This window comes from Xyrauchen texanus, chromosome 14, assembly GCF_025860055.1.
Source record: "Xyrauchen texanus isolate HMW12.3.18 chromosome 14, RBS_HiC_50CHRs, whole genome shotgun sequence".
In the NCBI taxonomy this organism is placed as follows: Eukaryota; Metazoa; Chordata; class Actinopteri; order Cypriniformes; family Catostomidae; genus Xyrauchen; species Xyrauchen texanus.
Window position 1 is genome coordinate 47,444,135 of NC_068289.1, and position 13,070 is coordinate 47,457,204.

Sequence of the window (13,070 nt, forward strand, 5' to 3'; positions counted from 1 at the left end):
AAAACAATGAAGAGGCAGCGGTTCGGGAGATGTTGGGGATGTTTTTATTTATTTAATTACATTTTTTGGGGAATAATACTTATTTACATTTATATAGCACTTTTCTAGGCACTCAAAGCGCTTTACATAGTATAGGGGGAATCTATATAATGTCAAGACAGTGCAGATTTAAAATTCTGAAGGGATTCTTGATATCTTAAATAGTGTTGCCATGGCAACACGTTATTATACCATCATATATTTGGGTGTTTTGAGGCATTTGCCATGTTTTCATGACATTCGGCACACACATCAGAGTTGTTGACCATTAGGCCTGGGCAAAAGTTAACACACAGGTTGGCTGGGGGGCTCTGTAGCACCACTTTTTGACTACAGTGATTGGGTCAGTTATACTTGGTCACCAAACTTGGTACATATATTGTTCTCATCAAGCCAGACAATTTTCATAATTATAATCATTAGCTCTGCCTAACAGGAAGTTGAATTTGGATTTTTAGAAAAATGCAGGCCCTGAACTTTTAAATACGTATCCTAGGGGATTAATGTGACTGGCACAAAATATGGGCACCATTATGCCAAGACACTGAAGATGGTAAAATGCAAATTTATTTTTGATATATTGAACGGTGTTGCACTAAATGAATGGCAAAATTAAGCAAACAGGAAGGGTCTCATAACCTCTGCATGCACTGTGTGATTTAGTTCAAAACTGAGATGCATGTTTTGTCTTAGGGGCTAATCACAGGTATGTGGCTATTATGGGTCACAGTCATAGCACCACCAACTGGCAGCAGGAAATGTGGCACTTACAACAGACTTTGAAATAGTCCTCTTACTTGTTGCTGTGTCCATCATGCATTGTTTTCATAAAACCACCGGGTGGAAATTTAGTCATGGTGCTTGGGCCCATCATCACTGCTTGCAGCAATATTTATTATTATTGCCTAAGCACTGAAAGAATGAAGGCCCTATTGTTGTTCTAACGCTGTGATTACACCACATGCGCTTCTGCGGCACGTTCCTGCTCCGACGCGGCCGCTGGGTCTAATCCTGCGATCAGCGTCGGAGCTGGAACTCTACTCTAGTCAATGCTTGTGATTCCACCAGACATGCTGCGGCGTGTTTCAGAAACGTCCCAGAAGCAGCTCTCTGCTTCGCTAAAGATAGGCGTCTTGACTATTTTAAAAGTTCACATGTGTCGTTTCTGCGATAGCCCCATAGCTTTGATACTCAGTACATACGTCAGTGTCCGAATTCACTCACTCATTTCGTTCACTCACTGCTGAGATATAGTGCTGTCACTGCCATTCACTATATAGGATAGAGCTGCTATCCTCGGATCAGTGCACTGTTGACTCGAGAACCGCTGCGAACAATGTACTGTTGACTCAAGAGCTGTAGACTGGATCATGTTCATACGTTGACAAAACGGTAATACAATCAAGTCATAAATATATTTCCAGTATGTTTTGTTACACACTATTGTTCAGCAAAATACACCTGAAACATACATTTCGCCCCTTAATCACACACATGCTCAATATCAGCAGCTCATCGGTTCCAAGTAAGTCGGACACCTCATAAAGAGGCGATTCTCAGTTCAGTGTACCATTAACCCGAGAATTGTTACGAGCGACTCATTGTACAGTTGACTTGAGAACTGTTGTGACCCGAGCGTTCAGTCTGATTAGTGAACTAGTTGGAGCGGTTCATTGCAAAGGAGAGTTGGCAAAAGCAGATATCACCAGTTCTAGGATCATATTACTCCCGGTTATCGGCTCATTTCGATTCGGAGTGTCAGGCACATCCGAGACAAAGGTTAAGATAGAGTAACTTGTGGATCAGTGTTGACTCGAGACATGAGCTGTTTCAAACGATTCAGTCCGATTTGGTGAACTAGTTCAACTCGTTCAATAAAAAGAACTGGTTCAAATGAATGATTCGTTCCTGAACTGGACATCACTAACTGGCATGCACCTGTCGTGATCCGTTCTGCACAGATCTTGCTAATCTCAAACGAGCCTAATGAAATGCTTTTTTTTTTTTTTTTATTCATTCATTGGATTGGATCATAAGCAGAGAACATGAAACATAAGTAGCCTACTGTTGCCCACATTTCACAGGTTGAAAAAATGCAGTCTTTTAACATTTTAAAATGTGTTTCACTTTAATGTTCTAATTGCAAAATAGACTACAGAAGATGAAAGTTGAGTTTTTAAGCTTTTGTTTGATACCAAGTATGTGAACATTAATTTTTTGATATAAAACAAAGCATTTGTTTTTTAGCCACCCTCAAATGGCCCACCTGTTGGCCAGTGACCGTTAACAGGTTAAAAATCGGTGTATAAGACGGCCTCTGTAGCACACCCATTTTCACCAACAGTCACCAAAATTGGGACATATATAGTTCTAATCAAGTCGGACAACTTTTCATAATTGTAGTAATAAGGTCCACCCAACAGGAAGTTGGCCATTTTGGATTTGTTTTAATATTGCAGTCTCTGAACTTTTAAATACTCCTCCTCATGGGATTTATGAGACTGTCACCACATTTAGATAACATAAGACACTGAAAATGCTAAAGTGTGATCAGATTTTTTATATATCAAATGCTGTTGCCATGGCGCGAGGCATTAATTAATGGTGAAATTGGGAAACAGGAAGTCTCATCTTCTGTGTGCAATGTGTGATTTTGATTAAATCAAAATTGAGAGTCAGTTTTGTCTTGGGGGCTAATCACATGGATGTGACCATTTTGGGTTACGGTCATAGCGCCACCACCTGGCAGTAGGAAGTGTGGCTCTTACAACAGACTTTAAAATTGTTCTCTCATATTTACCCAAATTGTTTAGAATAATGTCAGATGCCAAATGCATGTGTCCACCTTGTGTTGTTTTCCGAAAGCCACCGGTTGGAAATGGACCCATGGTGCTTGGGCCCGTCATTGCTGCTTGCAGCTATATTTATACATTATTCTTAACAGCAAATAGTCGACTAGTTGTTCAAGCAATGGGCCGACTAGTCTATTATTAAAATTGGTAGTTTCACACACCCTTAGTTTTTATAAATTGGTAAACATTAAAAAAAATTCCTGCACAACAGCCTGGTTCCGCAAGTAAAATTTCAGATTTTTTTTCCATGGTCAAATTGATTATTAACGAAAACGTATAAATCTCTAAAGACAAAGAACCACTGTGACCTCTGAGATTGTAATTGATGGAAAATGCTTATTTTTTTTTATTTGGTTTCATTTTGGAATTAGCTGCTGATGAACTCTTATGAAGGGTTTTATGAAATGCTTATGGAAAAAGTAATTCTGGAACCAAGACGGCTGTGAACTAAATGGTTGCACTCTATATTATTCATCTTATATCCACTATCTAATCCAACTCAAGTTATATAAAAAAAATCCTTATCAAGTAATCCTGAACAAACTTCATTCGTGCTTTATGTGTGGGATTTTTATACCTGTATGTTTGCTTTGTGGGTTAAGGGGACCAGGGGGGAAGTAAATTCTATAATCTATTTCTGAATGAAATAAATCTCTTTGCTTCTTTTGGAAATACTTTAAAGTTCTTAAAAATGGAATAGCATAGAGTTATTGACACCTAGCATTGTACCATGCACAGGGGTTAGCTTGACCCTTATTTGATTTCATTTGAGAATGGTAGAGACATGATTAAGGTATTTGATTGCCCCTCACAACAGTTCCTGTTGTTCTCTTTTTGTGTCCTAATGTAAACTACAGACAAGGTAAACATTGTCAACCCCCTCTATATTGTAATTGCTTTCCAGGAAAAAGATATGTAGTGAACTCTTCATGGTTCTATTTATGAGGATCAATGGTGAACTCTTAAATGTGTGTACAATATTATAGGTATTAGCAGGTCAATTGTTTTTCTTTTTTTTTTTCTTCCTGCATTTTCTGAGCAAAACAATTTGTGGTAATTTAAATGCACTTATGGGCAACTAAAAGCACTTTCTAATTCTGTGGAAACATGTGAAGTTTGACAAGTGCCACTTCTGGATTCCTGGCCAGCATTTTTGCAATGTTTACTTACTCTGCACATTCTGAAATGTATTTTGTGTGACAATTTTTTTAGTAAATCACAAAGGAGAACATTTTATCTCATACCTATATCTGTATTTCTAGTTCAATCAAAGTGGACATTGAACTTTGCTCTCACCTTTGCTAGTTTTTCCTGTACATCTAGACAGTGTAAGTAGAGGTTATTTGGCAGTGCTGGTCCTAAAAACCAGGATGAAGTTTACTTATTTTCATGCTAATGGGACTGGAAAAGATCTAGACCCAGCAGACAAGCTTGATATGTTGCCCACTCAAAGGGGGGAGGTGTTCCATCTGTCATCCACTCACATGTAATTGGGTCACACTTTGTCTTGGTTCTCATGCAAGCCAAGATGATCTCCGCTTTCAGTGACTGTATTAACTAAGACTGTCTGAAAGAGCCTTCAGAAAAAAAATGAGCAGCTGACCTTTTTGAGGAATGTGACCCTGTACAATTGCAGCTGGAACTCATCCAGAAAATGGCTTTAAAAGGCCAGCACTACTCCTTGCAATCACTGAAACATTGCATTTTGATGATTTTTTTATTTCAGTTTAAGGAAATGCAGAACTAGTCTTGAGCTGTCAATTTCTACTACATTTGAATGTGAACCTCCATTATTGCAAACATTTCACAGATCAGGATCAGAATCAATGTTTTCATAAAAAGTAATTGTTACATTTTAACAACAGCATGCTTTTATTTTCTGAAATTCGTTAAGGGACAAATCTTTTGTGTGTGGCATTGTATTGTAGGACAAAACGTAATTCAAACAAAACTAGTCAACATGAGAATATAAAAATATTTTACAGATGTAAATAAGGATTCACATTCACAAAAAGACATTGACAAAATTCCATGCATAATAATGTGCACACTGTGTTTAAAAAACAGCAGTATGTTCCTAAGGATAAAGTGTGTCATCAAAGAGGTATAATAAAATTGCTTACTTAAGTGACAAACCATTACAATTCAATCAACTTGGCACCTGCATTATGGACCTGCTGCATTTCACAAAAAAACAACAACAACAATAAACCAGCCGCACTTTTCCGCATGGATTCAATAATCCCTTCTCTGGTCTGTGCATTTGGTGTAGGTCTGCTGATGTCCAACCTCACAATTATACAACTCTTACAAATCATATGTAAGTAGAGCCAACTGTGGTTTTCAAGAGGATGTCAGTACCACAAGGATAAAGTTTGTGGCTTTAGGACATGCAGAGGCATGCCAGTACCAAGTGGCAAAACAAAGACTTTAAGAAAGCAAGCTTGTAATATTTACTTTTATGTATGAAACGTCTAAACAATTAGCATGTTGATTTGAATGAAGGGAAATCTAAGGTGTGGCATCACTTAAAGGGAAATACAATTCACAAGGATACGGGTGGGGCAGTTTACAGTGCAAGCACCTGGTTAAAATCCAATTTCTGTTAATATGTTTGGGCCAGATAATAGTATAAAATATTGATCAACAAATTCCATGGTTTATTGCAGTGAAAATTCCTGCTAGTCATGTACTAAGTTCAATCAGTGATTCAATCTTGTGCAAAGGTTTTGAGAAAAACCTGGTGTCTTGTTGCACTTATCTTCCGTAATGGACAAAGTATAATCATGTAAAGTGCTTGTGTAACAATCTTGACGAACAAGAGTTATGTGCTAAAATCACTTTAAAATCAAACAGGTCACAAAAAGGAAACAATAGTGCTAAGAACCTGAATTCCAGTTGCAGTGGGTGAGAGTATCAGGGCCTATGTCCAAAAATTGTCCATCATATAATATTCACACCATTTGGAATGTATAAGACAAGAAAATGTCTGTAATTCCCTCACTTTCATGTGTTGGAAAAAAATAAATTCCACTTTGGTTACATGTACAAACTGTATGTGTCTGCATAGCTTTTTCAGAATAGTTGTAATAACGTAGCACCACCGAAGCTGAGTTACTGAATACTGACTACACATGTATAAATATATTGGCATACCTGAATGAATAACTAGCATGAACCTAATTACTATTAAAGAGACTTTAGACCATGTTTTGCAAAGAGCACTGAGGGATAAAAATTACAAAACTACACTATCTAAGTAGAGCGTATTGCAAAACTTGCATAACTAGTCTGAAGGTTAACTATGACCATATAATCAAAAAAACAATGAAACACGTTAAAGTAAAATAAATATGCCTGGCTTGCTTTGGAGCTTTATACAAAAGTCATTAAAGCATGGTATAACCACAAGAATCATCCTTTCCATCTGTATTTTTCCCCCTACAATTTGTTCTCAGACATTGTTACTGCGTTTTGAACACAAGGTAGTAAGGAATGCTTGAACCACTTTATAATAGGTGTCTTTAACTCTTATGTACTTATGCATTTGACACAATGTACTCATAATGTACAAATGTGTTTTGCATTGTACTTACATTTAAAGTCCCTGCATTTAATTAAATCTGTAATTACATTATAATTACACTATTAACCCTACCCTTAAACCTAACCCTACCCCATACTCCTAAACCTACCCGTACCTCAATCTCAGTAGCACCAAATGTCAATCTTGTGAGAATTTTGCAGAACAATGTGTAGTAACACATTAAATACATTGTAATGTCTGCATTTTAATGTTAGTACGTAGTAGTTAAAGACACCTAATATGAAGTGGGACTGGATGATTCTTTGACTAACACCCCCTACCTCTATCTCAAAAGCAAGCTATGCTGTTGGCTTCTGCTCTATGACCTCTCTTAAATGTTATTTCAGCTTATGGCTAAGAACATCTACTTCAATGGGCAAATACAAGCATATTCAAAAGCACTGCAAGCAGCTAAAGCATGCGTGTTAGTTAAACAGGTCCCTGGCAAGATTAACTCTTTCCCCGCCAACGTTTTTAAAAAAAGTTGCCAGCCACCGCCAGGGTTTTTGACGATTTTCGCTAAACTTTAATGGCCCGCAGAATATTTTCTTCCATGAATATAAGAAGATGCTATATATCACAATAAAGATCTGAGCCTCTGCTTTTAGGCAAAAAAAAACGATTTTATTTTATCTTCATTTGTTCTTTTTTATTGCGACTTGAACAGAGGTCGGTTTTGTCAAAAAACAACATTTCAGACAAAAAGCTGAGAAAAAGGCATGTTTATGTCTGATATTTTGAGCTTCTCAATACTCCACTTCTTCATGTTTGAGACGATCGCAGTCTGTTTCTTTGATCAAAGAGTTGCGTACTCTTTCAAAACATGCGGAGGGGTCTTCCTTACCGTATAACACCTAAAACACGGAAACCCGGAAAATTCTGTGTTTGGCGGGAAGCGTTTTTTCATAAAACACGGAAAATTATGTGTTTGGCGGGGAAAGAGTTAAGAGCAGAGCACACAATACTCCAGTAGATGTAGGGCTACGGTCTCTTTAAAGAGTTATACAGAATTTGGAAGTGAGGGAATATTGGGATCTGGCTTCTGCTCGGGTGAGCAGAAGAGGAATAGTCGACTCCGGAGGCTTTTATAGGCAAATCTGAAATACATCATATGTCCCATGGCAACAAAGGAAACAGAGATGATCACGAGAAGGCCAAAGGCCTCAGGATTTGGTGCAAGGATGACCATGATGAAGTGCAGCAAATCGAGAAGATAATTCATGGAGTTCTGGACACCGTTGATGACGCCTCTCTCGGATTCAATCACATTTTCTTGGATGAGCTGGGTCACGGTCAAGTCAAAGGACCAAAGACCTGAGGAGAATGAGTCAAATGACATCACACAGTGTACTCTGTCACATAAAAATTACTGCAGCACACAATTACCAAAAACATGACTTGATGGTTGATCTTGGATTCAAAGGTTGGTTTTACAACTCTTAAGCGTTAAAATGATAAGCATATCACCTCTTCCCCAATGATAATAGAACAAAATGACAAAATAAAACTACAATCTATTACTTTTGTTTCCTGTTGGTTGCTCATTTACTTACCAACTCTAGCAGCAATGACACCAGCAAAGAGAAAACTGACAGACAAGTAGGACTCCACTTGGGGGGCTTCCTCAAAAATGGGGATGTTGGTCAGGCCCTGTGGATCAATAGTGGGAACAATGGTTGGACTCTCTCGCAGCGAAGCACTGTCTCCAAACAGATGTTTAAGAACCTCCTCGAAGGGCGAGACACTGAGATCAAAGGGGCTTCCAGGAGCAAAGACAGAGGCCACACAGAGCATTAGGCATGAGAGCTGGGTCACTCCAGCGATGAAGCCAGTTCGGATCAGGCCACACTTCTTCCTGATCCAGGTGAAGGCAACCGTTCCGCAGATGCCAGATATAGCCGAGGCTCCCATGAGCAGACTGAGTACCGAACCGTTCAAGCCCTGAGTGTATGCAAAGCCTGTGGTGATGCAGTCGAAGCCCAGCACTGTCATGTAGAGGAACGCCAGAGACATGCCAGCAAAAAAGATGGACTGATTGTAGTAGGCTACCCAGCCCTCCTTGAAGGTACGGATGGGCTCTGTCATCTGGTGGCAGCAACTAGTCTTCTTCTCAGTGACCATCTTCACTTCAGCGGCTTCATTCATCAGCTGGAAGCCCTCTGTGGGACTTTCACTATTTCCAGTCTCTGCAACGTTGAATTGAAAGACCACAAAGATAAAATGAATGAGTTATAGATTGGTTATTAGAGAATATAAAATTCTGCATTGGTCTACTCAATAGCCACATTTCCACTATTGGGCCACTGCGAGTCAGGGCTATCAGCTTGTCAGCCGGAGCCAATAGCCTCAGACCTCGAGCCGCAAGACCAAAATAAATATGCGTTTCCACCATTGGGCCAATAGGCCTGCAGCGTTGCCCTAAAACCCACCCTTAATACACCGCCCTGATTCTAATGTCAAACTAGTTGTCATCTAGAATATCTAAAATATCTACTTTATATCATATGTAGCATTAGCAAGCTAGCAAAATAAGATAACATTGACAACTGACCAACTGTAACTGCCATGGTGTCCCAAGTGGTCTCTCCACTAACAGCAGCACGATGTCTCAGCACACCGTCCATGATCACGAACCACGCAAATTTTTTCCTTTAGGCACCGTTTTAACAATGTGTGTCTTAACCAATTTGTACTGTGCCGTCAATTTTTAAAGAATTTTCCTGAACCTGTACCACTGTGTTCTGGATACACAACTTGGCAAGATCTTTGTTTCATATCTAGGTGCTGACCTGGATAAGAATGCATTTGCTGAGATCTTGAAATTGAGCCTAAAATAAGTTAACTAATGAGGCAGCATAATTCAGGTAACTAGCTTTTGGAACAGCCTTTGCCTCAGGAGACTGCCTATGATTCCTTAAAAATGCTGCCTCAGAAGGCCACTCACTAGGTTTTGGAACAGACCCTTTATTTCGGTCAGTGCATTTACATGGATTTTGAAAAGTCTTTTAAAATGTCATGTAAACACTTTAGTCAGACTGAAATTGTACCAGACCTATATAATGCAATTTTAACAATATTAACAAACTTTAATTGGACCAAAATTGGCAGGACAGAGAAAGAGGTGATGCACGACAACTGAGATTCGTTAAATATTTATTTGCCTCATGTATACTTGGACAGACTATAGCTTGCAGGGAAAAAATGCTGTAGTTCAATAATATCTGTTCATGTAAACATACTGAATGTTGTTTAGAGAATAATAACACTACAATGAATACTTTGATTGGTATTGGAGTCTGACCTTTTTGAACATTGAGTTGTTTCAACTCTTGGTCATCAGTGTCCTTCTGCCCTGCTTTGATGGCTAGTGCTGGAGTCTTCTGATAGACTTTCCAGAGTAGGAAGTACTCCAAACACATGGAAAACAGGTTCCAGCCCGAGATGAAACCACAACCGATGAAATGGGAACCGAATGCCATGATCTGGCCCACAAGCATTGGAGCCAGAATGTTGGTTAACTGGTCGATTATTCTGACAGTGGCATTCATATCTAACAAACAAACACATAAAAACATAGTTAAAAACTTTTTCCATGGCAATGAGAAAGCTATGGTCTGGTTTTGATAGATTTCCTTGAGGTTACTGGGTTCAGCAAAGGTACATTGTTGGGTTTAAAATCAGGGCCATAAAGAGTGACAGCTGATGCATGCAGTCTATAAAGATAAGATGTGTGCTAGTTTCTTTGACTGGGGGAAATTAAGAGTAATACACAATACATGAGAGTTTAAGATGTGTGGAGCTCAAAGGTAGAAGATCACCCAAAGTTTTACCATTCATCTACATTATGAATATTTGCAACACCTGAAATCCTGACCTGCCAATTTGCTCCGGTCATCTCCAGCTACAACCACCACCCAGTCCCTCTGGATGGTGATGGACATAGCTGTGCTGGCCAGGTTAGCGATGTTAGCAATGGTGATGACCATAATGTAGCATGATGTCTGCAATGCAACAAACATATAATTACAAAATATGTCATTGAGTCAAAAAATATCATGAGCAGATGTTTTGTTGTTAGTTAAGTGCCAAAAAAAGACCTTAAATTCAAGCAGTTTTTTGTCTGCTGTGTGGGTCCTCGACCTCAGTAACACAAAGATGAACAGCAGGAATTTGTTTGTAACTGTATACACAAAAGTTACAGCTGTCCAACCCTTTAACAGGTGACTCAAAGAACTAATACTGACCAATCAACATGCTTTTATTAAAGTGGCGTCCACCTGATTCTGCTGACAGCACATTACCATTTTTGTTACCAATGTGTCTTGATTCAGAACAAACAAGAAACGTGACTAACATGAACTTGTAAAAAAATGTTGGACCACTCTGGCTTTGACTGCATTACCTTTTTATATGCTATAAATTAAGTTAAAAATCACCCAGAATATTGTAAGAAGGTTTAAGTTGTTAGTCACTGAAATCTACAGGAAAAAAAATCATATTTCTAAACTTTTTAAGCAAAATGCAACGTTCAGAGTGACAGAAAAAAAAAAAGCAAAAACAAAACGGTACACCACCCAAGAACTGCTGTAAAATTATCAGTGCATAAATAAAGCTTTGTTCTTTGTGTTTTTGAAAAACTGTTGACTCATTAAGCAAATATTGAGATATATATATACCACAGCTTTAATTGGAAGCTACCAGTTTTTCAAACACTAACCAGTAACCACCCATCGTACAAGGTGGAAAGCTGTTCTTTAAACTGGAAAACGACCATCAGAAGGACACCACAAAGAATTACAGCGCTGTTCTGGACAACCAAGGATGTCTGTGCCACTGAAATTAGGGAAGAAAATCCAGACACTTAATTGCATGTGATTAGAAATGGCAGAATAAAACTCCAAGACTGAAATGACTGCATGGTGATATCCCATGTTGAACAATAACTGCCTAGAACAATGTTAATCCTGCAAGCTCTACGCATGATGGTAGGGGGCTGGGGGCTTTTTCATGTGTACCTTTCAGTCTGGGGTTTTTGTCCACCCAGTCACCAATAATAGCACCCAGCAAGAGGACGGACCCTGCAACTACCAGTCCATACACGGCTGTCAAGAGTAAACTATTGCCATACAGCTCCACCAAAAACACAGCCACAGCAAAATTCCACATGCGGTCCCCCTGTAACAAAATAACCACAATAATAATCAGTTGTTAAAAAATGTGTGATATCAATAACTATATTTCAGTGGGGTTCATGCGTATAACATTGGCAATTATGGATTATTGAGACAACATTATAATAATTCATATTAATATATATATATATATATATATATATATATATATATATATATATATATATATATATATATATATATTATAAGGAATATAAATCATTTCTTTAATCTGTTCTTGTAGTGACTAACATATGCATTCTGCGATCAGCTGTCAAAGAGAGATTCTCATGCAAACAAATGCAAAAAACAGGCTCTCACCCAGGTTGATAAGGCATGTCCGAGGTAAATGAGGAATTTTGCAGACATGAAGAATTCGCAAATTCTTTCTGAAGATAAAAAAATCCAATGGAAAGATTTATTTTAATGTTATTTTGTTCAAGCTAAAATCTGTTTATAGCAATGTGAAAATGTGTAATGTAGAGCACTCTTATACTCCTCAACAAATCCATAAAGGCAACTTACCACAGCAAGGGTTCTTAGACGCAGTATTGTCCATTGTGCTTTAAATTTATTGTATTATTTATTTATTCGCTTTTATTTTTCCACTATTGAATTCCTTTGTATGGTTCGCGATAAACACGCAAAGAAAATCCTCGCTGCAGATATTTCCTTCGCAAAAAAAAAAAAAAAAAAACACGACCTTTCCCCTTCTCTCCTCTCCAAACTTAGCTATCACTGTAGCTGAAGTTGGAGAGAAATAACCTTCCAGATCAACCCTAAATGTGTAAAAACATTTAATTCGCGAAAGGACCCGATCCGCTCGCACAGCAGAAGCAGCGCACCTTGTTTACCAGACTGGACCGACGGCTGACATATAAATGCCAAACGAGACTCCTCCCCTTATGTGCTCTGTGCAACAAAGACACAACTAGAGTTTCCGTGACACAGCAAGATATGTAATCACACGATTTCATGAATCGGTTTCATTAATGCACTGTGACTAGATGAATCTGCAAATTATATGTAAAATTAGAAGAAAAATAAATCTAAAATTTTATCATGAAAGGGTCATTTTGAGAACTTCATACTTCACAAAACAAGAAGTTCCTAAATGTAACAACAATAAACATGTATGTGAACAAACTTGCAAACAGTGAAACCATACAAGTTAATTATGGGTATATACATCGACTTCAAAAAGTTTCATTTACCTGTAAAAAATTTAAATTGGCAAATAAATATGATGTTCCACTTAAGAATTGGTACAGGATTACATACTGTAAAGATAACAAACAATTATAAATAACACTTATAAGCTAGAGTATTCCTTTTTCCATGTTTTAATTGAGTACAATTGTAGAATTTACGTAATATCTTCAAGTTCACGCTTTAACTTATTTATTGTTGAAAGTACTAAAT

The 13,070-nt window shown here is 38.0% G+C and overlaps 1 protein-coding gene across 1 annotated transcript; it reads right to left on the bottom strand.

Annotated features, from left to right (window-relative positions):
- Window positions 1-4,596: 4,596 nt before the first annotated feature.
- On the bottom strand, window positions 4,597-12,510 carry LOC127654938 (solute carrier family 40 member 1). Its single transcript, XM_052142508.1, has 8 exons — window positions 12,174-12,510; window positions 11,970-12,037; window positions 11,493-11,652; window positions 11,195-11,310; window positions 10,352-10,478; window positions 9,779-10,027; window positions 8,031-8,663; window positions 4,597-7,791 (listed from the first exon to the last, which is right to left on the bottom strand). The coding sequence occupies exons 1-8, from the start codon at window positions 12,205-12,207 to the stop codon at window positions 7,478-7,480; spliced, it is 1,701 nt and encodes a 566-aa protein (XP_051998468.1). The 5' UTR covers window positions 12,208-12,510; the 3' UTR covers window positions 4,597-7,477.
- Between the last annotated feature and the right edge of the window lie 560 nt (window positions 12,511-13,070).

Bases quoted from the DNA above. Each gene is read 5' to 3' on its own strand.
- LOC127654938 (XM_052142508.1), bottom strand. From the start codon at position 12,207: ATGGACAATACTGCGTCTAAGAACCCTTGCTGTG. The intron at 11,311-11,492 runs GTACACATGAAA...CCCTAATTTCAG, and splicing joins CAAAAACCCCAGACTGAAAG to TGGCACAGACATCCTTGGTT. The intron at 8,664-9,778 runs GTCAGACTCCAA...TCAACGTTGCAG, and splicing joins ACAACTCAATGTTCAAAAAG to AGACTGGAAATAGTGAAAGT.